The 18691-nt window shown below is 71.1% G+C and overlaps 5 protein-coding genes across 5 annotated transcripts; 2 read left to right on the top strand and 3 right to left on the bottom strand.

The window, feature by feature from the left end:
- Nucleotides 1-218: 218 nt before the first annotated feature.
- TRIM46 (tripartite motif containing 46) lies at nucleotides 219-5958 on the bottom strand. The gene is made up of 10 exons (XM_075524669.1): nucleotides 5784-5958; nucleotides 4482-4737; nucleotides 4026-4369; nucleotides 3767-3910; nucleotides 3525-3620; nucleotides 3152-3405; nucleotides 2920-3041; nucleotides 1446-1745; nucleotides 1052-1349; nucleotides 219-908 (listed from the first exon to the last, which is right to left on the bottom strand). Exons 1-10 carry the CDS (start codon nucleotides 5844-5846, stop codon nucleotides 533-535), a joined length of 2253 nt encoding a protein of 750 aa, XP_075380784.1. The 5' UTR covers nucleotides 5847-5958; the 3' UTR covers nucleotides 219-532.
- A 205-nt stretch (nucleotides 5959-6163) lies between these two features.
- Nucleotides 6164-7781, top strand: KRTCAP2 (keratinocyte associated protein 2). Its single transcript, XM_075524668.1, has 5 exons — nucleotides 6164-6437; nucleotides 6689-6843; nucleotides 6916-6979; nucleotides 7292-7358; nucleotides 7597-7781. Exons 1-5 carry the CDS (start codon nucleotides 6335-6337, stop codon nucleotides 7715-7717), a joined length of 510 nt encoding a protein of 169 aa, XP_075380783.1. The 5' UTR covers nucleotides 6164-6334; the 3' UTR covers nucleotides 7718-7781.
- Nucleotides 7782-8521: 740 nt separating this feature from the next.
- Nucleotides 8522-9208, top strand: DPM3 (dolichyl-phosphate mannosyltransferase subunit 3, regulatory). Its single transcript, XM_075524907.1, has 2 exons — nucleotides 8522-8663; nucleotides 8900-9208. The coding sequence occupies exon 2, from the start codon at nucleotides 8906-8908 to the stop codon at nucleotides 9182-9184; it is 279 nt and encodes a 92-aa protein (XP_075381022.1). The 5' UTR covers nucleotides 8522-8663; nucleotides 8900-8905; the 3' UTR covers nucleotides 9185-9208.
- Nucleotides 9209-11767: 2559 nt separating this feature from the next.
- Nucleotides 11768-14181, bottom strand: SLC50A1 (solute carrier family 50 member 1). Its single transcript, XM_075525110.1, has 6 exons — nucleotides 14049-14181; nucleotides 13307-13384; nucleotides 13066-13189; nucleotides 12831-12992; nucleotides 12619-12738; nucleotides 11768-12308 (listed from the first exon to the last, which is right to left on the bottom strand). Exons 1-6 carry the CDS (start codon nucleotides 14114-14116, stop codon nucleotides 12207-12209), a joined length of 654 nt encoding a protein of 217 aa, XP_075381225.1. The 5' UTR covers nucleotides 14117-14181; the 3' UTR covers nucleotides 11768-12206.
- A 925-nt stretch (nucleotides 14182-15106) lies between these two features.
- On the bottom strand, nucleotides 15107-18542 carry EFNA1 (ephrin A1). Its single transcript, XM_075524667.1, has 5 exons — nucleotides 18408-18542; nucleotides 16628-16923; nucleotides 16468-16533; nucleotides 16156-16206; nucleotides 15107-15959 (listed from the first exon to the last, which is right to left on the bottom strand). Exons 1-5 carry the CDS (start codon nucleotides 18509-18511, stop codon nucleotides 15844-15846), a joined length of 633 nt encoding a protein of 210 aa, XP_075380782.1. The 5' UTR covers nucleotides 18512-18542; the 3' UTR covers nucleotides 15107-15843.
- Between the last annotated feature and the right edge of the window lie 149 nt (nucleotides 18543-18691).

Raw genomic sequence — 18691 nt, 5'->3', positions numbered from 1 at the left:
TGCCCGGCCACGGCGCTGCAGCCGGGTGAGCCGCATTGAAAATGAGCCATTTTTAAAAAAGTCTTCACACCTCGTTCCAGCCCGGCCTCCCCCCGCCCTCTCTCCCCAAGCCCAGCTGCCTCCCCCACCCCAGCCAGCACCCAGCCTCTCCCCCCCACCGTCACCCCCACCGTCACCTGCCGCCCCCCTCCCCACGCAGCCCCCCATCCCGCTCACGCCCCCCTCCCTGGTCCATCTCTAGGGCTGACCCTCTGCCAGGACCTGGTCCGCACCCTCTGCCCAGCCCTGCCCGTGGCGTCGAGCCAAGCTGGGGAAAGGGGCAGGCAGGCGGGGAGAGGAGGGGACGGCAGAGCTGTCCCCGTCCCCCCCCATCCCACAAAACAAACACCTGGCCTGCTCCCAGCTGGTGGCAGGGCCGGGGCTGCCCTCGCTGTGCTCTGCTCCCTGCTCGCTCGTGTGCTCCCCAGGCCCTGGAGCTCGCTGGGCAATCGGGGGTCACAGCCGGCGTGCGTGCGGGGAGCAGGGGCACGGCTCAGTCCAGCTTGGCAAAGCCCCCGATGGTCACTTTACGCTCCTGCTTGTTGGCCACCAGCTCCTGGAGATGCAGGGCACCCCCTCCGATGAAGCAGAAGGCAGGGCAGACGGGCCCTGAGCAGTCCACGCCACATTCCCAGAGCTCGCGGAAGGAGACGGCATCGTAGAAGCTCACCTTGCCCTGCTCGTAGTCCAGGCAGATGCCGATGCGCGGGGGCAAGGGCACGGTGCAGCCGTTGGGGTCACGAGAGGTGAGCGCCGACCCGTGCGAGAGCAAGATCTTGCCCATGCCGATGGTGAGGAAGGCGTAGGGGGGGGGTGCCTCCACCGTCGTGTCCTCCGCCCCGCTGTCGTGGCCGCTGTCGGGGTCGTACCTGCGGCGGGGGGGACGGGTGAGTCCCGGCGCAGACACGCAAGGGATGTGCTGGGTGTCCCCTCTGCGCCCCAGAGCCGGCGCCCGGCGGGGAGGCAGGAACAGGTGGAGGACCCCCCGGCACCCACCGAGCCCCCCGCTCACCTGGGGCTCACCACGTCCTGCGGCACCTGGAACCACTCCTGCAGCTTGCTCTCCAGCCCCACGCCCACCTTGACCAGGTAGGAGCTGGGGTCCACGCAGCAGGCCCAGTAGCTCTTGCCCTGCGTGATGGCCACGTCGCCGATGACCAGATCGATGGAGAGGTGGCAGCTGGTCATCAGGCGCTCGGCGGCGAAGAGCATGGGGATGCCGGGGACGCTGCGCACGGCGCGCTGGTCCTTGCTGATGGCCAGCCGGTCCCGGTTGAAGCCCCAGCGGTTGTCCAGGAAGAAGTTGAGGACTGCAGGGAGGAGGAGAGGAGGGCGGGTGAGAAGGACGGCGCGAGCGGCCGGCGGGGTGCTCTGGATCGGTGCTCCGAGCCCCCGGCACCCCTCACCTGGGGCGGGCGGCGTGTGCAGGTAGATGTCCTCGCTGTACTCCCCGAAGCCCGCCTTGTTGCAGCCCTTCACCCGGAGCACGTAGACGCTGTCGGTGTCCAGGTACTCCACGAGGGCGCTGGTGCCGCGCACCTCCTCCCGCCGCTGCCACAGCTTCAGCCCCTTGGCCTTGGCGTCCGTCTTGCGGTACTCCACCGTGTAGTGCCAGGCAGGCGGCGAGTGCTGCGGCAGCCGCCAGCACAGGAAGATCTGGTCGTAGGCGTAGGTGCGCTGCGTGTCGATGACGGGGGCCTCGGGCGCTGCGGGGAGAGGCACCGGCGGGCATCAGGCAGCATCCCCCCCCCCGGCAGGCGGGGAGGCGGCCAGACGCAGGGAAGGGGCATTCCGGACGGACGCACGGACGCACAACCAGCAGGAGTCTAGGGGAATCTGACTGCGGAGACCGTGTGTAGGCACCAGAGGAGAGCGAGAGTCGGGGAGACAGAGGAGCTCGCTGCTGTGGGGCTCCAGGGACCAGACAGGCTGAGTGCAAGTCGGGGAGGGAGGAGAGAGAGAGAGAAAGAGAGAGGATGGAGGCAGCAGGAGAGGAGGAGGGGAGGAGATGGGGATGGCAGGGCGGTGTGAAGATGCTGGCAGCGCGGTGGGAGCGGGGAAGCAGGGTGGGAAGGGGGGGTGGAGAGATGAGGGGATGGCGGGTGGAAGTGGGGCAAGGAAGGGAATGGAAATGGGGCGAGGAGGGGGATGGAAAGGGGGCGAGGAGGGGGATGGAAAGGGGGCGAGGAAGGGGATGGAAAGGGGGCGAGGAAGGGGACGGAGATGGGGTGAGGAGGGGGCAGGAGGGCAGGAGGAGCAGCAGCAGATGGAGGGGAGGGCAGAGCCACCGCCTGCCACCGCCGGCGGGCAGGACAGGGATGGAGGATGGCGGCGGAGCAGGGATGGGGCGGGAGCGGGGATGGAGGGATGGGACAGAGAGAGCGGGGCCGGCTCTGGGGCAGGGATGTGACTTGCCTCAGTTACTTCGGTGACGACTCAGCAGCGGCCGCAGCCTATAAACAAAGAGAGGTAGAAGCAGGTCTGAAAAGTGTTGCCAGCGGGTCCGGCAGGGCCACGCGGCTCCTGCCCTGCGGGGAAGCGCCTGCCCTGCAGCGGGGCAGCCTCCGCTCCGTACTCACCCTCCGGCGCTCCTGCTGCCCTTACCTGGCACCGCGGCCCTGCCTGTCCTGCCCCCTCGCCCGGCCGCCCTGGCACAGAGCAGGGCAGGGGCAGGGATCGCTTTGGGGGCTGCCGGGGGGGGTGGGGGGGGCCGTCCCTGACGGGGAGGGGGGACCGGCAGATCCGCGATTGCCCGCCTGAGCGCAGCCCTCCGCAGCCGTGGCTGAGCTCCGGCTCCGAGACAGGCAGGGAGCCGCTCTGCCCGGAGGGGCTGCACCTCCGCACGGGGCGCAGCCGGTGCCCGGGTCCTGCTGCCTTTACCTCGGATGAAGGCCAGGTCGGTGAGCAGCTTCAGCTCCCTGCTGACATCCAGCTGGAAGTGGCTGAAAGAGGCCGTGGCCGCAGGACGGAAGCTCTGCAGCGAGTCGGTGGCCCTGAGGATCCTGCGACAGGGGAGAGCAGGGACGTCAGGGTGGTACGCGGCAGCCGCCTTGGGCACCGGAGGGCCCTGACGCCCCCGGCAGCCCCCAGCAGGGTCCCCGCAGCCCGGTACCTGTTGTGCAGCTGCTTGGCAGCCTGGACGAAGCAGGGGTGGTCGGTCTCCTTCAGCACTTCCTGGGCGTAGCCCACCATGCCCGAGTTCTCCAGCATGGCCTGGTGCTCCTGGATCTGGCAGTGCAGGCTGGCCAGCCGCTCCTGCTGGCACTCCTCGATCGCCTGCAGCAGGGTCGCCCGCTTCTCCTCCAGCATGGCACACAGCCCCTGGATCAGCTGCGACACCTCCTCCTTGGCCTGCGAGCCGTTCACCTGCCGAGGACGGCAGGGTCAGCGTGCCACACGCCCCGAGGCAGAGAGGGGACCCGCCTGGCAGTGCCACCCCCTGCCTAGGGACAGCTCAGGGACAGGCAGGCACCTTCCGCCCTCACCTCCGTGTGCTTCACCGTCTCCTCCAGCTCGGCAATCTGGGTCTGCACCGTGTCCTGGCTGCTCAGGATGTAGGCGAGGCTCTTCGTCAGCTTCTCCTGCGGGGAAGGAGGTGAGGCGAGGTGCCGGCAACCCCCCCGTCCCCGACCTGCACACCCCATCTGTGCCGGGGCTCTGCCCGTGCCCCCGATTCCTCCCCACCAAGCCCCGTCCCTGCTCCGAGCGCGGCCCCCGCGGCCCTTACCCTGAGGGCCTGGTAGGCGCTGAGCACCGGGGTGATCTTGTGGCTGGTGTGAGTGCGTCGCACGCGGCAGAGCTGGCACACCAGCCGCTGGCAGGTCTTGCAGTAGTGAGTCACCTCCTCCTTGTGCTCCGGGCACATCAGCCCCTGCGCGGGCACAGGGGAGCTCAGCCGGGCTCCGCGCCCGCCCCCCTCCAGGGGCTCCCCCCGGCACCCACAAAATCCCGGGCGGGGAAGGAAGACCCTGATGGGGAGGCCGTACCTTGGGGCGGAAGGTGAGGGTGGGGGGCGTGGGCTCGTGCTGGGCTTTCTGGGTGCCCCAGGGGTGGTAGAGCTTGAAGCACTCGTTGCAGAAGCTGGACTTGCACTCGGTGCAGCCCTTGGTGGCCTCCAGCTGCGGGGGCTTGCAGAACTGGCACATGATGGCGGCGCTGATGTTGATGGTCTGGCGGTAGCGCTCCACCACCCGCTCCAGCGTCAGGTTGCGGAAGAGGCTGCCCAGGCCCCTCTCGCCCAGGTCCACGTCCCGCTGGCAGGCCGGGCAGGGGAAGCTGACGGTCTGGGGGTGCACGGTGCCCCGCTTGCGCCCCGGGTAGGTGCCGAAGCCTGCGGAGGGAGGCGGGGAGGGCGTCAGGTGGGGCTTGGTGCCCCGGAGCCTCTCGGCCCTCCCGTGGGGGAGCTCAGCGGGCCCCATCCCCGTCCCCTCCAGCCGTCCCACCTGATTTCAGGAGGCGGTCGAGGCGGTCGGGCTTGGGGACGGCCCGGCGTCCCAGGCGGGGGCTGCGGGTGGCGGGGGTGGCGGCGGGCGAGGAGGGCTCGGAGTTGGGGTCGCAGCAGAGGTAGCCGTGCTGCAGCAGCACCTCGCTGGCGCAGACGTGGCAGACGTTGTGTGTGCAGGGCAGGGCCAGCGGCTGCTTGTACATCTCCTTGCACACCGGGCAGACCAGCTCCCGCTCCATGTTCTTCATGCTGGTCTGGGGAGAGAGGGGGGAGCGTCACCCGCCGCGGACGGGACCGGGGCCGGGATCGGGACTGGATCGGGGCTGGGACCAGCACTAGGACCAGGATCAGGACCAGCACTGGGACCAGCACCAGGATGGGGACCCGGGCTGGGATTGGGATGGGGACTGGGGCTAGAGCCGGCACCAGGGCTGGGATCAGGACTGGCACTGGGACTAGAGCCAGGGCCAGCACCAAGTCTGTGATCAGGCCTGGGACCAGCACCAGGGCCAGGATCAGGACTGGCACTGGGACCAGGGCTGGGATGGGGACCAGGACTGGGGCCAGGATGAGGACCAGCATCAGGGCCAGGATGAGGACCAGCACTGGGACCAGCACCAGGATCAGGATCAGGCCTGGGACCAGCAGCAGGGCCAGGATTAGGACCAGCACCAGGATGGGGACCCGGGCTGGGATTGGGATTGGGATTGGGGCTGGGGCCACACCAGGGCCAGGATCAGGACCGGCACTGGGACCATGGCTGGGATGGGAACCAGGACTGGGGCCAGGATGAGGACCAGCATCAGGGCCAGGATCGGGACCAGCACTGGGACCAGCACCAGGGCCAGGATGGGGACCCCGGCTGGGCTGGGGCTGGGGCTTGGGGCTGGGGCCGGCACTGGGACCAGAGCCAGGACCAGCGGCAGGACTGGGAGCAGTACCAGGGCCAGGACCAGGATGGGCACCAGGATCGCGGCCAGGATGGGGACCGGGACCCCCGCCCACGGGTGTGCAGGCAGCTCCCGGTGCTCCCGGCCCCGGCGGTGACACGGTGGGAGGGGGGGGGGGGCAGTGCCGGCCCTCCCCGGGGATCGCCGCCCGGCAGCCCCAGGCCCGGTGGGTCGGGGCGCGGGTCCGAGGCCTCGCCGCGGCCTGCCCGGCCCTCAAGGGCACCCCCGCCATCCCGCCCGCCTCCGCCATCGGGCCCCGCCGCGTTGCCATGGCGACGCCGGTCCCGGGGGAGCCCGGCCCGGCCCGGCCGCCCCGCTCCACCCCCCCCGCCGCCGCCGCCGCCGCTCACGCTGATGCGGACGAGCGCGTCCATGATGGAGGTGAAGGTCTGCAGGTCCTCGCCTTCGGCCATGGCTCCGCGCCCGCTCCCGGCGGCGGCAGCAGCGGCGGCCGCGGACGCCCCGGTCTGTTGCAGGGAGCGGCGGAGCCGGGGGGAGGGCGGGGGGCGGCGGCGCGCATGCTCGGCGGGACCCGCCCCGGCGGCGGCGGCGGCGGGGGGACGGCGGGGGGCGGCAGCGGGGGGGCGGCAGCGGGAGGCTCCCGCCGCACCCCCGAGCTCCCGCCGCCGGGCCCGTGCGGACGGCAGCGCGGGTCGGGGAGCGGCGCCCGGGGCGGACCCCGGGCGGGCTGAGCGGGGCACGGGAGAGGCCCCGGGGCCGGTACCGGCGGTGCGGGGGGGGGGGGGTCCTGCGCCTCTCCCCGCCGCCGGGGGGCGCGCGAGCCGGCGGGGCCTGCAGCGCCGCGCCCGGCCGCCAGGGGGCGCCCGAGCCCGCCGGAGCGCTGCGCCCGCGGGGAGGGGCGGGTGCGCCGGCGCATGCGCACTGTCTCCCCCCGCGCCTGATGCCGTGTCCCCTCCCGGCGCGGCCGCAGTGCGCCTGCGCAGAGCGGCGGCACCGGGACGGGCCTGGGACGGCGCCGGGGGCGACGCCGCGGGGCACCATGGGTAACGGGGAGGGTGGTCGGGCCACGGGGCGGCCGAGGCGGGCCCGGGGGGCGGCCGGGGCCTGCGGGGCGGGCTGGGGCCCGGGGGGCGGCCAGGGCCGGGGGTCTGCCGGGGCCTGCGGGGAGGCCTGGGCCCGGGGGCTAAGGCCGGGGCCTGGGCGCGGCAGGCCAGGCCGAGGCCCGAGAGGCGGTCTTGGCCCCAGCGGTGGCCCCGGGCCCGGCGGCCTCGCTGAGGTGAGGCCGCGGCCCCAGCCGTAGGCACGGGCACCTCCCTGGCGCTCTCCTCGCTGCTCTCGCTGCTGCTCTTCGCCGGGATGCAGATGTACAGCCGGCAGCTGGCCTCCACCGAGTGGCTGACCATCCAGGGCGGGCTGCTGGGCTCCGCGCTCTTCGTCTGCTCCCTCACTGTATCCTTTGGGGCCGTCGGGAGCGGGGCCGGGGGTGCGGCGCCCCGTTCTGTCCCTTAACCCTCCGGCCAGGCCTTCAACAACCTGGAGAACCTCGTCTTCGGCAAGGGCTTCCAGGCCAAGATATTCCCCGAGAGTAAGTGCTGCGGAGGGGCGCGGGGCGGGGAGGAGTGGGAGCACGCCGTCGTCCGAAGGCGTCGGGTGTGCCGGCTCGTGGCGGGGCTGGGTTTGCGAAAGGCCTGTGGCGTGGCCCTGCCCCGTGTGTGCTCTGCCTGTGGGACCGAAGGGTCCCAGCCCTGCCCTGGAGGAGGGGCCCACCCTGGTAGTTCCCGTGCTGTGGGTAGGTTTGTCCTGCTGCATCGCTGCGGCCCTGGCCCCTGCTACTCTGAGGCTGACGTGTTGCGGCAGCATGGCTGCATCTTTTCTCTCTCCTGTTTTTCCCCTGCAGTCCTCACCTGCCTCTTGCTGGCTCTCTTCGCCTCTGGCCTCATTCACCGAGTCTGTGTGACCACCTGGTAAGTCCAGAGCCTGCCCTGAAGCAGCCGTCGTGCTGCTGCCAGGGACCCTGATGGCTCGTGCTTGCTGTTGGGAGGGAATGGGGCACCGGGCAGGGCCAAAGCTGGCCAGGGATCCCCGGGGTGGCCAGTGTTAGGCACCACAGCGCAGCGGGATCGAAGGGGAAGGTGTTGGTTCAGCCCTGGCATGTTCCTGCCTGCCAGCAGCTGAGCAGCCTCTTCTCTTCTTTCCTCCCAGCCTCATCTTCTCCATGGTCGGCCTCTACTACATCAACAAGATCTCCTCCACCCTGTACCAGTCCGCAGCGCCCGTTGCTGCTCCCGCCAAGGCTGTCGGCAAAGGCAGGAAGAGGAATTGATGTCCCGCAGCCCCACGGTGCCGGACCGGGGCTCTCAGCCACCCAATAAAGACATTTCTTTGTAGCTTCTTGTCCGCAGCCGCCTCGGGTTTGGTTCCCTCGCTGGCTCTCAGCCCGGTTTCCTCGTGCCGGTGCGGCTGAGAGCGGTCCCGCTCGCTCGGCCAGGCTGCGGCAGGGCCTGGGGTGGGTTCTCCACCTCGCCGGTGCCTGGGGGGGCTCGGCGCGGGCCGGCAGAGCGTGGCCAGGGCAGGGACGCAGCCGCCGACCCCCCCACCGCCTCGCAGGGAAAGCGTGCGACGGCCTCTCGTCTGCCTGGGCCTGCAAGGGAGGAAAATCCCAGCGGAGCCGGGCGGGTCGGAGCAGGCTCTGGTGCCGCAGGGGCTTGGCCGGGGCGGCGGGGGTCCCCGTGGCCGGCGGGGGGATGCACCGGCACTCGGGGCTCCGGGGACGGGGAGGGAGAGCGGCGGAGGGTGAAGCTCGGCCCCGGCGCTGGCATAGCCAAGGCTGCCGGCGCTTGGCAGGGGAGCAAAGGCACGTCCGTGCCCTCCCCGCCACGGGCAGGGGGGAGCTACCGGGCACCGGGGCTGCCCCGGGGCGGGGGGTAGCCGTGGGAAGGGTCCAGGCCCCGCGAGCCGTGGGAGGGCTGGCCAGGCCTGCTCCCACGCCGGCCCCCCCCTACCACCCGCCGCGGCCGGACGCGGAGGAAACCAGATGCTTCCGGCCGCCGCCGCCGCCAAAGCCCGGCGCTTCCTGCGGCACCGGGCCCGGCCCGGGGGGTCCCGCCCCGCCTGCAGGGGGCGCCCCGCAGCCTCCCTCTGCGCATGCGCTATGCGACGTGGCGCGGCTCCGCACTACAGCTCCCAGCGGTCCCCGCGCTGTGGCGCGCTGCCGTGACGTCATTTTTGCGACGGGGGGAGAGCGGGCGCCGGGCCCGGGACCGATCCAGGTGGGGGGTGGGGGCCTGTACCGGCAGCGGTACCGGTTCTTCGGCGGGCTCGGAGGGGGCTGGGGCCGGGTCCCGGCGCCGGGTGGCGAAGGCCCGGAGGGGTTCAGGGCTGGGCCCTGTTCGGGAGGCCCCTGACGGGCCCGGAGGGGGCCGGGGCCGGGCCCCGCCCGGTTGGGGCGGGGGGGGTCGGTGCGGGGCGCGGGTCGGTCCGGCTCTCACGGCCCCTCTCTCCGCAGGCCGCCATGACCAAGCTGGGGCAGTGGCTGTGCGGACTCGCCCTGCTGGGCTCGGCCTGGGCCGCGCTGGCGCTGGCGCCGCCGGGGCTGCGGCTGCCGGCCCCGTACCGGCAGGCCCTGCTGCCCCTGCCCGTCTACCTGCTGGTGGCCTTCGGCTGCTACTCCCTGGCCACCGTGGGCTACCGCCTGGCCACCTTTAACGACTGCGAGGAGGCGGCCGCCGAGCTGCAGGAGCACATCAGCGCGGCACGGGCGGACCTGCGCCGACGAGGGCTGCGCTTCTGACCCCAATAAAGCCGAGGGACGGTGGCTGCCTATGGTGTACGGAACTGCCGGGGGGCCGGGGGTGCGGGGGGCTCCAGCTGGGGCTCCCCTGGGCGGTGCTGCCCTGGTCGGGGGCAGCGGGCAGCCGAGGACCCCGGGATGCTGCTCGAAGCCACGCTGGTGGGAAATCGCTCGTCTCTCCCCGGGGAGAGGCTGGCGTTCGGGGAGCTCTGCGCAGAGGAGGGGGCTCCACATAGGCCCAGGTCCCCTCTCAGCACTCCCACCACCCTGCAGAGGCTGTGGGGAACCCGCCCTGTCCCAGCCCGGCCTCTCCCTCTCCGAGCTTCTTGGAGCTTGGCTCTAGAGGCAGGATGCAAGGTGGCGAGGACAGGATCAGGCCTCGCCCCGCAGGCCCGCGGCGCTGGGTAGCACTGCGGGCAGAGTGCGTTCCCGGCTGCCCTTCAGATGTGGTTCGCACCGTCAGGTGGGAGCTGGAGAAGACTCATCCCGGCCCCGCTGGCCCGTTTCCAGGGGAAGGAGGAGAGAGGCTGGCTGGGTGGAGCAGGCGGTGCAGCCTTTAAAATGCAGAGTGCCCAGAGCCTGTGGTCTCCCCCGGCCTGCCGGGGCGGCTCAGCCCATGCCGGGGGGCTGCTCCCCGCTCCTGTCGGCGCAGCGGCTGCAGCTGCCGCTCCTCTGCCTCCGCCTTCGCGGGCAGCGGCAGGCAGACACGCCAGAGCACCGCGCCGGGCTTCTCTGGGAAGGGGGACAGGCGCCCTGCGGTGGAGGCGTCCCTGCTGTGGGCAGGGGGGGCCCTGCCTGGCCTCCGTCTGGGGGTGCCCCTCTGTCCGGGGCTGCCTGAGACCCGGCGCTGCCGGCCCGGCTGGAAGAGCTGCACGGCTGGTGGTGACGCATGCCGGGGCCTGCCTTCCTGGCAGCCTCCCTGGCTTCTTCGCATACCAGCCAAAGGACTTTCTTGTTTTTAATTATCGGCTGCACATCCTTCTGCAAAAAGGAGCAGTTGGTATCATGAGGGAGGACTCGGGCTAATTAGCAGGAGCGACTAATTAGCTGTTTCCTGAGCAACAATGGCAGCTCAGAGCAGGGTGGGCAGTTCCCGCGGTCTCGCCTGTGTGCGGCTGTTTGTGGGGTGGCACCACCCCACATTCGGTGAAGTGGCACCTTTCTGGGGCAGGGACCGCAGCTTTGGCACAGGGCGAGGACAGCAGCCCTCCACGGGCTACTCACAGCCCTCTGGGCTACTCATGGCCATCCAGGGGCTACTCACAGCCCTGCGGCAGCTTGGTAGGCAGCAGTGCGGTGGCAGCGCCTCTCTGCACGGACACGTGCCCGCTGCGGGCACTCATGTCCCCGGGAGATGCTCCGCTCACCTCCGGCCTCACGTGTGGAGCCGCCTCACAGCCGCTCCTGCCAGCCGCTCGCGGCACATGCTAGCCACAGCGACCGGTCGGCAGCCAAGTTTCGCCTGGTGCGTCAGCGGGGAAAGCTGCCCTTTCCCAAGGTGGTTGGTCCTCCAGCAGCACCTTCACCCAGGCTGGGAGCTGCACCCCAGTGCTGGGGGGGAGCGGGAGCTCCTCCCCACTGGGAAATGGGGCTGCTGTGGCTGGGGGAGCGAGCGTGGCCCCGGGGCGAGTCCCTGGGGCAGAGACACCTGCAAGCGCAGCCGGTGCAGGCGCGGGGAGCCCCGGCTCCGCGGCAGCAAGACAGAGCACGCCAGGTGAGCCCGGCAGCCGCGCCGGCTGGGGCTGCGTGCCGCAGCGCAGCGGGAGCTCATCTTCTCCTCCAGCCACGGCTCTCGTCTCGGCCCCATTCCCGCCGCTCGCCTCTGTATTGATTTATCCCAGGCCACGTCGCAAGGTGTAAACGAGCGTCTGAGCCGTAGCACAGGCTCTGCCAAAGTCCTCGTCACCGCTTCCTTAATCCGGCCTGCGTCATCCGGGATGGAGGACCTGCCTGCGCCAACAGAGCTGCAGGGACGGGGCTCCTCACCCGGGGGGGGTCTCTTGTCCCGGGGGGGGGTTGTGTTTCGCAAGGATCCAGCATCTGTTGTTTAATTTGGTCACCCAAATGCGCTCCTGTCCCGCTGCTGATGCGCTTGCCTGATAACTTCATTCCAGATCACTGTTAATTTGTTAATTGAGTTTGGGTCGATGCCAACGGCCGCCTGATTTGTGTACGCTCAATGGTTGTGGTTTTAGTGAGGATTTCAATTGATTACAAGTTGGCCAGTGTGATGCGGGGGGTAGCAAGCCCCGTGTCCAAGCTGCAGAACAGACTTTTCTTTCCCCAGTGTGACCGGTGTCCCCAGGCTGCTGCTCGGGGGGGTCAGAGCAGCCTCCCTGGGCAGTGCTGCCACCCTCGGTGCCCCCTCCCTGCCCCAACCCAGCCCTGTGCCCGCTGCCTTCCTGGTGCCGGGGCTGATGCTTCCTCGCTGCTGGAAAATGGGTGCTGCTGGAGGTCGGTTTGCCGGAGCCCAGGGGGTGCCAGGATGAGCCCCCGGCATCCTGGGGACAAAGCGGCTGTGGGGATGAGCCGTCCTGGTCTCTGCAGCCAGCACACCAGGAGGGAGGGGACAACACCCAGGCGCTGGGAAGAGTCTCTGATTTATTAAAAGGCACTTAAATTCGTACAAAAGAGATGCAGGGCTGCCCGGCAGCCCCAGCCCGGTGCTGGGGCAGAGTCGTGGGCATGGAAGACCGTCCAGGGGTCCCCAGGGACAGGCGGCGTGCCCAGGGGCGGGGGGCTCCTGGCACCCCGGAGGCATTGCTGAGACCAAACCAACCATCACCGAAGGACCGAGGGCTGGAGGGACGCCGGTGAAGGCGAACCACGGCGGCAGAGGCAGGAGGTGCCCTCCTGGGGAGCAGGCGGCCCGTGGCCGAGGGGGACAGCAGTGCTGCAGTGTCACCCAGGGCTCGGCGACTGGGGCCGGTCCCTGCTGGAGCAGACGGGGGAGGGGGCTGGGGGATCCTTCATCGGTCTGCGAGCGTGTGGGCTCCTTCCTCGGGGGGGCTGGCAGGGCCCCTCAGGCGTGCAGGGGTCTGTAGGGCCTGTCCTGCCCCGGCGGGTACCGCCAGAAGAGCCAGAACCGCATGACGCTGGTGACGATCCCCGGCACGTTCGGGACCTGCGGGAGGACATGGGGGGGGGACAGATCTACCCGGCTCACGGCGCTGCCGCTCCACCAGCCCTGTGTTGCCGGGGGAGATTTATTGGCCTTATACCATCTAATTAATTAAAATCAATACTCATCTTGCTGAGCCTAGTCACGGGCTCTGCTGTGTGACACACATGATGCCGGACGGGGGCCGGCCTGGTGCCAGCCGCTCAGCTGAACACCGCGGGGCGGGGGACGGGACGGGATGGGGTGGGATGGGGTGGGGTGGGATGGGGTGGGATGGAAGCGCGTCCTTCAGCCACCCACCGCCCCAACCCACCGTGATGTAGGGGTCGCGGAGCTGCAGGCCGTACAGTGTCCAGCTGGTGGAGGCCAGGAAGGTGGTGACGGTCAGGGGGAAGGACAGGCAGCGCGTTGATTTGGTCCGGACAATCTTGGCCTGCAGAAACAAGTGTCAGGCTGGGCCCGGGCTGGGCAGCTCTGGTGCCACCACCATGGTCACCCCTCCAGCTGCCATCCAGCCCCACGCACCAGGTCGGCCAGGGGCGAGAGGTACATGCTGATGGTGAAGACGCTGCAGAAGAGCCCCAGGCGTGCCAGGCGCATCCGTGCGTCGGTAATCAGGAGGGTGAAGTAGCCGTAGCCGGTGGCCAGCACAGCCAGGAGCAGCAGGCTCCGCAGCAGCACGGGGCGCTGGGTCGGAGGGGGACGGTCAGGGCGAGGGTCCCCCCATCTCCCCCATCGACCCAGGCAGGCCGGTCCCCACCTTCGTGGGGCTGTAGTAGAGGTACGCCAGGATGTAGAGGGTCTGCAGGGCCGCCCCGATGGTGTTGACGATGATCAGCGTCCAGTCCTGCTTCAAGCAGCCATAGCCCAGCCAGCTCAGGTTGCTGCAGGGCAAACGGCACAGGCGCTTGCTGCCACGGCCTGGGGGCTTCTGCCCTCCCCCATCGCCATGTAACCCCCCCCAGACCCCACACCCCCCCCAGGGCTCAGCCCCGTTGTACTTGACATCGGTGGTGAGGAAGGGCAGGAACTGGATGTTCTCCACACTCTTGGTTGCCAACATCTGGCGCAGGTCGGCCCTAGGAGAGCAGAGGGAAGCGGCCTCCTGGGTGCCCGGCACTGGGGGGGGGTGGGGGGGGGGGTGGGGGTGTGCAGTGCTGGGGTGGGGGCTACAATCGTTGCAGCCAGCAGGCACCCCCCAAAATGTGCACCCTGAAATACTCCCCCCCCCACTGCACTTGTGACCACCCCTCCTCCAGCCCCTACACCCTCACTGCCCCCCCGCACCCCCAGGACCCCCCCCAATTCCCTGGCGTGCTTTGCCTTCAGCCTTGTCACCCCCCAAACCCCGGCCCCCCCAAGCCGGCCCCAGTGCCTGCCACGCTGCCCCCCTCAATTCCTCTCCCACTGCACCCCCTGAACTGGACCCAGTGTGCTCCCCTTGGACACCCAAACTCCTCCACACCAGCCCCCAGTGGACCCCATTGCACCCCCCGAACCGCCCCAATGCCCTCCCCCTTGCACCCCCAACCCCCACGACCCCCATTGCACCCCCACCCCCCCCACCCCCAAGGGACCCCATTGCACCCCCTGACCTGGCCCCAGCGCCCTCCCCACTGCACCCCCAGCCCCCCCGCCATGGCTCCCATTGCACCCCCGGCCCGGCCCCGCCGCCCCCCCCCACCCCCCCGTCCCCCCCCGCCGCCGGTGCCGCGCAGGGCCCGGAGCCGCCCGGGCGCTCACAGGCCGGTCCCGAACATGGCGAGGGTGCAGGCCAGGCAGGCGGCGGGGAGCAGCGGCAGCGGGGCCATGCCGGGCCGCGGCACCGGGCACCGGCGGCGGCGGGGAGCGGGGGCGGTGCTGCCCGCGGCGGGGCGGGGCGGGACGCACTACCGGGGAGGGACCGGCCGCGACACCGGGGCGGGGGGGGGCCGGGCCGGCAGCCTGCGCGGTGCCCCCCCGCGTCGGGCCGAGCAGCCCCGACACCACCGCGATGGGCACCGCGGGCAGCCCCCACGGCGGGCGGGGACCCCCCCTCCCCGTGTCTCCAGTGCAGGGGAGCCCACCCCCCCCGGGACCCTGCAGCCCTGGGGCCTCGCACCCCTGTGACCCCAGATTCCAGGGGCCTCATGTCCCTGTGACCCCACCCCCCCGGGACCCTGCAGCCCTGGGGTCCCCCCCCCCCAGATGCCATACGCCCGGGGTCACACACGCAGCCCTGGGACCCCCGTTCCCTGCGATCCCCCCTCCCCACGACCCTGCAACCCGGGGGGGGGGCGGGGGGAATCTCACACCTCAGGGGTCCCACACCTTTGCGACCCCAACGCCCTGAGGTCCCACGTCCCCAGGGACCCACCACCCCACTGGGGGTCCTGGGGTGCAGCCAGGCTGTCCCCCCTGCCCAGCCCCGGGGGCTCTGACCGCACCTCAGCCCCCCTCGCCCCCCCTTCGCGGGGTCTGTCCCCTCGGGAGCTCATCCCAGTTCGGGGAGGGACGGGGACGGGGACGGGGGGGGGGGGGGGGGGGGGGAACGACACACACACACCACCCCCCCAGCCCCTGGGAGGGCTCAGCCTCACCAGATAAAAACAACTGATAGCACCAGCCCCGCCGTGGCACTTTTCCCCTTCAAAGCCCTGTGCAAACACCAGCCAATTAATTAATTAACCAGCACAAACGCCCTGCATGGGCCATTCCTCTCCTTCCAAGGCCAGGCACAGCCAGGAGAGCCCAGCCCCATGACGTGGGGGACAGGCCCCTTGCCCCCCCCCCCCAGCCCCAGGCACTCAGCACAGTCTTGGTTATTTATTCAAGACAATCGTATAAAAACTCCCGTGGTAGAAAGCTGTACAAATCAGGGCAGGCAAAACACCCCACGCAGGGTGCTGCTGGGGGGGGTGGGGTGGGGCGTCCCTCCAGCACCAGGCAGAGGGGAGGGGAAGGTCCAGGGTGGGGGCAGCTCTCACCACCCCCACGTGCGGTGGGATGAAGGATGGGGAAGGGGCTGTTTCCTACAGCCCTGCTCCGCTGGCTGCCGGGCATCTCTAGCCCATCCGGGCTCCCAGAGCCGGTGACGCCGAGGGACCATGGCCCCAGGGCGCTGCTGCAGCCAGCACCGGTGGCATCTGGCTGGCCACAGGGCTAGCACCGCATCCCTGCCTGCGGGACATGGCACAATCTGAGCCCACAGCAGAGAGAGGCGAGGGCCATCCATGGGCGAGCTCAGCTCCTGGGGAAGGGGTGCCAGCCCCCCGCTCCCCTCCAGTCCGGGGCACGCAGCCCCTCCAGCCTTGGGCTCGCGCTCAGTCTCCAGCTGCCGAGAGAGAGGGCCAGGGGAGCTGGGGCAGCCCGAGGGCTTTGGCTGCTCAGCTCGGCTTCAGGCCCTCCAGCCCTGTAATACTGACAAATCCTCTCCTCGCCCAGACGTGCGCAGGGAAGGCCGCCCTGGGGCACGGATGAGGACCATGGGGGTCCCGAGCATCCTGGCTCCGTCCCCAGCGGCCGCAGCCTTGGTCCGTCCAGGCACAGGGGGGGCAGCTCACAGCCCCTGCGGCACCAGGAGGGGCAGGAGGAGGCTGATGAAGGTGAAGGGGCTGCTGCCCCTCATCGCCGAGTTCTGCCCCACGCTCCTCAGCACATGCGCGGCTGCATCGTCTGCAGGGAGAGAGGAGCAGTGAGCATCCCTAAGGGAGGTGCCGCGCCCCAAGCCAGCACCACATCAGCCCACGCAGGGGCTGCCGCCCACCCTGCTGCTCGATTCCCCCCAGGAGAGCGGCTGGGCTCTGCCCGGCTCTCCTGCCAGCCCCACGGCCACCCGGACCCATCTGCTGGCCTGCAGCCACCAACCTACCTGCCTGGATCCTCCCCTTCTGGGTAGAGGCAGGGACAGGCGGTGCCTGAGCTGCAAAGCAAACACAGGGTCAGGCGGGTGCAGGGCAGCTCCCCGACCCCCCGCAGCCAGGTTTCACTGGGGGCCGTCCCCCCGCGGCCACCAGCACCTTCCTGGCCCAGCCGCACGCACCCACATCCCGGGGCTGGCAGGCGGCCACGGCCCGGCCATGACTCAGCTCAGGAAAGGCCGAGTCGGGCACCAATGCTGTGAGCGGGAAAGGGGGGGGCATAGGTAGCATGGGGGGACCCGGGGGGTCCAGGCAATACTCACTGCCTTTGCCAGCCACCGTCACCTTCAGCTTCAGGCACGCTTCCCCGTGGTGGTGAATGGGCTTGGCTGCAAGGGAGGATGCAGGTTAGGGGGGGTTGGGGGGGGGGGGGGGGGAGCCCAGCAGGGACCTCAGCCCCACGGCAGACCCCCAGGCACTCACAGATGTAGTAGTAGCTGTGCCCCTCCTTGAACTCCTTGCCCAGCGTGAAGGGGGTGAAGCGCTGGAACTTCTCCGAGAACTTCTCGGGGCCATGCAAGGCGCTGGGCTTGTCGCACTCCCAGCGGATCTGCTCCTTGGAGCGGGGCTTGCAGGCCTGGTACTCCTCGGCCTCCACCAGGTAGAGGGTGTAGCGCTCCATGGCACGGGGGTCCACGCTCCCCTCCTCGTAGTGCGGGCAGATGATGTCCAGGTAGTCGTTGAGACGTACCTCCACCGTGTAGTCGCTCCACAGGAACCTGTGGCAGGAGGGAGGGAGGGGTCAGCTCCAGCGAGGACAGGCCTGGGGGCGGGGGGGGGTGGGACTCCCCCTTCCCCTGCACCTCCAAATCCCCCACACTTATTAACAAAGCCAAGGGAGAGCAGCCTCCTGCCTGCAGCAGCTCCTCAGAGCCCGAGACGGGCAAACTTTGGTCCACCCTTCCCCGTGCGAAGCCCGGCAAAGTGCCCAGGCTGGCTTTGGGAGGAAAAGCCCCCCCAGACCGGCCCCCCGCACACACCTGGCAAGCACACCCCCCCCCCCCCTTCCCAGCACTCCCCAGCAGCCGGGGAGCAGGGAGGGGACCCGCTGGGACGCGCACCCTGCCCGTCCCAAAGCTCCCAGGGCCAGGAGGCGTCGGCAGCTCTCGCCCGTGGGGCAGCCGGCCCAGCTCCAGCGCCTGCTGCTCCCCACACCTCACCCGGGGGGGTGACGGCCGGGGGCCTCTGCGGGGTCCCCTCACCTCGCTGGCTGCGGTGGCCCTGGGAAGGCACAGCCGCCCACTGGGGCCAGCCCGGGCTCTTGAAACCCTGCGGGACCTGTCCGTCCCGGGGGGACACCTCTACAGCCTGGGGGCCTGGTGCCTAGTGGGGGGGGCACCCCTACAATCGGGGGGGGGGCATTGCCCAGGGCATGGGGCAACGCTACAGCCTGGGCGGACTGCTGCCGGGTGGGGGGGGGGGGATGCCTACAGCCTAGGGGTCATGGCCCAGGGCAGGGGGGCACCCCTACAGCCTGGGGGGGCTGGTAACCAGTGGGGGGCACCCCTAAAGCCAAGGGGGCCACTCCTACAGCCTGGGGGAGCTGCTGCCTTGGGGGGCACCCCTACACCCAGAGAGGTCATGGCCCGGGGGGGGCACCCCTATAGCCTCGGGGGGGGCCGATGCCTGGGATGGGCAGCCCCAGCCCGTCCCGGGGGCCGGTGCCCGGGCACAGCCGGGGGGTTGGGGGGGCCGGTCCCGGTCAGCCCCCCCGCACATCCTGCCCAGGCGGCGGGAGCCGGGGCCAGCCCCGTGTTTGTCAACACGCTTCCCTCTGCCCCGGCGCCGGGGCTGGCGCCGAGCCACCCCCGCGGGGAAGGAAGAGGCCTCGCTCCCGCTCGGCCCTGGGAACGGAAAGGCCCCCCCGGTCGGCCCCCCCGGCCCGCACCTGGACGGGCCGCGCCGCTCCCCGGCTGCGCACCGGGACCGCCCCGCCGGGGCTCAGCACCGGCCCCGCCGCCCCCCAGACCCGGCCCCGCCGGGGTTCAACATCGGGCTCGACCCCCTCCCAGCACCGGGCTCGACGCCCCCCCTCTCCCCAGGCTCGACCCGCCCCCCCCCCCCCGCAGCCCCGTGGAGGCTCCGTCCCCGCCGCCCGCCCCGGACAAAGGCCGCCGGGGAGCGCCCAGCCCCGGCGGGGAGCGGCGCCGTCCGCGCCCTCGGGGCCGCCGGGTCCCGGTCCCGGTCGGGGGGCGGCACTCACCGGGGGTTGGAGCTGTTCCAGAAGACGGTGTGGCGCTCGGCCTCCGCCGCCGCCCAGCACAGCCCCAGCCCCAGCAGGGCCAGCGGCACCCACCGCCGCTCCATGCGCTCCGCGGGGCGCGCTCCGCCGGGCGGGCACCGGGCCCGGCCCCCGCCTTAAGTACGGCCCCGCCACCGCCCCGCCCGCCGCCGCCCCGCCCCGCGCACCGGGGCCGAGACACAACAACAACACGGGCAGCGCGGGGGGGCGGCCCCACGCACGACCGGCACCAGGCAAGGACCTGC

This window comes from Mycteria americana, chromosome 25, assembly GCF_035582795.1.
Source record: "Mycteria americana isolate JAX WOST 10 ecotype Jacksonville Zoo and Gardens chromosome 25, USCA_MyAme_1.0, whole genome shotgun sequence".
Lineage (NCBI taxonomy): Eukaryota > Metazoa > Chordata > Aves > Ciconiiformes > Ciconiidae > Mycteria > Mycteria americana.
This window is presented reverse-complemented; position numbering and strand designations above follow the sequence as displayed.

Bases quoted from the DNA above. Each gene is read 5' to 3' on its own strand.
- TRIM46 (XM_075524669.1), bottom strand. From the start codon at position 5,846: ATGGCCGAAGGCGAGGACCTGCAGACCTTCACCTCCATCATGGACGCG. The intron at 4,738-5,783 runs GTGAGCGGCGGC...CTCTCTCCCCAG, and splicing joins ACGCGCTCGTCCGCATCAGC to ACCAGCATGAAGAACATGGA. The intron at 3,042-3,151 runs GTACCGGGCTGC...CCCCTGTCGCAG, and splicing joins GCCAAGCAGCTGCACAACAG to GATCCTCAGGGCCACCGACT.
- KRTCAP2 (XM_075524668.1), top strand. From the start codon at position 6,335: ATGCCGTGTCCCCTCCCGGCGCGGCCGCAGTGCGCCTGCGCAGAGCGG. The intron at 6,438-6,688 runs GTAACGGGGAGG...CCGCGGCCCCAG, and splicing joins GACGCCGCGGGGCACCATGG to CCGTAGGCACGGGCACCTCC. The intron at 6,844-6,915 runs GTATCCTTTGGG...CCCTCCGGCCAG, and splicing joins TCTTCGTCTGCTCCCTCACT to GCCTTCAACAACCTGGAGAA.
- DPM3 (XM_075524907.1), top strand. From the start codon at position 8,906: ATGACCAAGCTGGGGCAGTGGCTGTGCGGACTCGCCCTGCTGGGCTCG.
- SLC50A1 (XM_075525110.1), bottom strand. From the start codon at position 14,116: ATGGCCCCGCTGCCGCTGCTCCCCGCCGCCTGCCTGGCCTGCACCCTC. The intron at 12,993-13,065 runs GTGGGGACCGGC...CCTCCGACCCAG, and splicing joins TCTACTACAGCCCCACGAAG to CGCCCCGTGCTGCTGCGGAG. The intron at 12,739-12,830 runs GTGCGTGGGGCT...TTGTTTCTGCAG, and splicing joins TCTCGCCCCTGGCCGACCTG to GCCAAGATTGTCCGGACCAA.
- EFNA1 (XM_075524667.1), bottom strand. From the start codon at position 18,511: ATGGAGCGGCGGTGGGTGCCGCTGGCCCTGCTGGGGCTGGGGCTGTGC. The intron at 16,924-18,407 runs GTGAGTGCCGCC...CTCCTGCCACAG, and splicing joins TGGAACAGCTCCAACCCCCG to GTTCCTGTGGAGCGACTACA. The intron at 15,960-16,155 runs GTAGGTTGGTGG...CTCTCCCTGCAG, and splicing joins GAAGGGGAGGATCCAGGCAG to ACGATGCAGCCGCGCATGTG.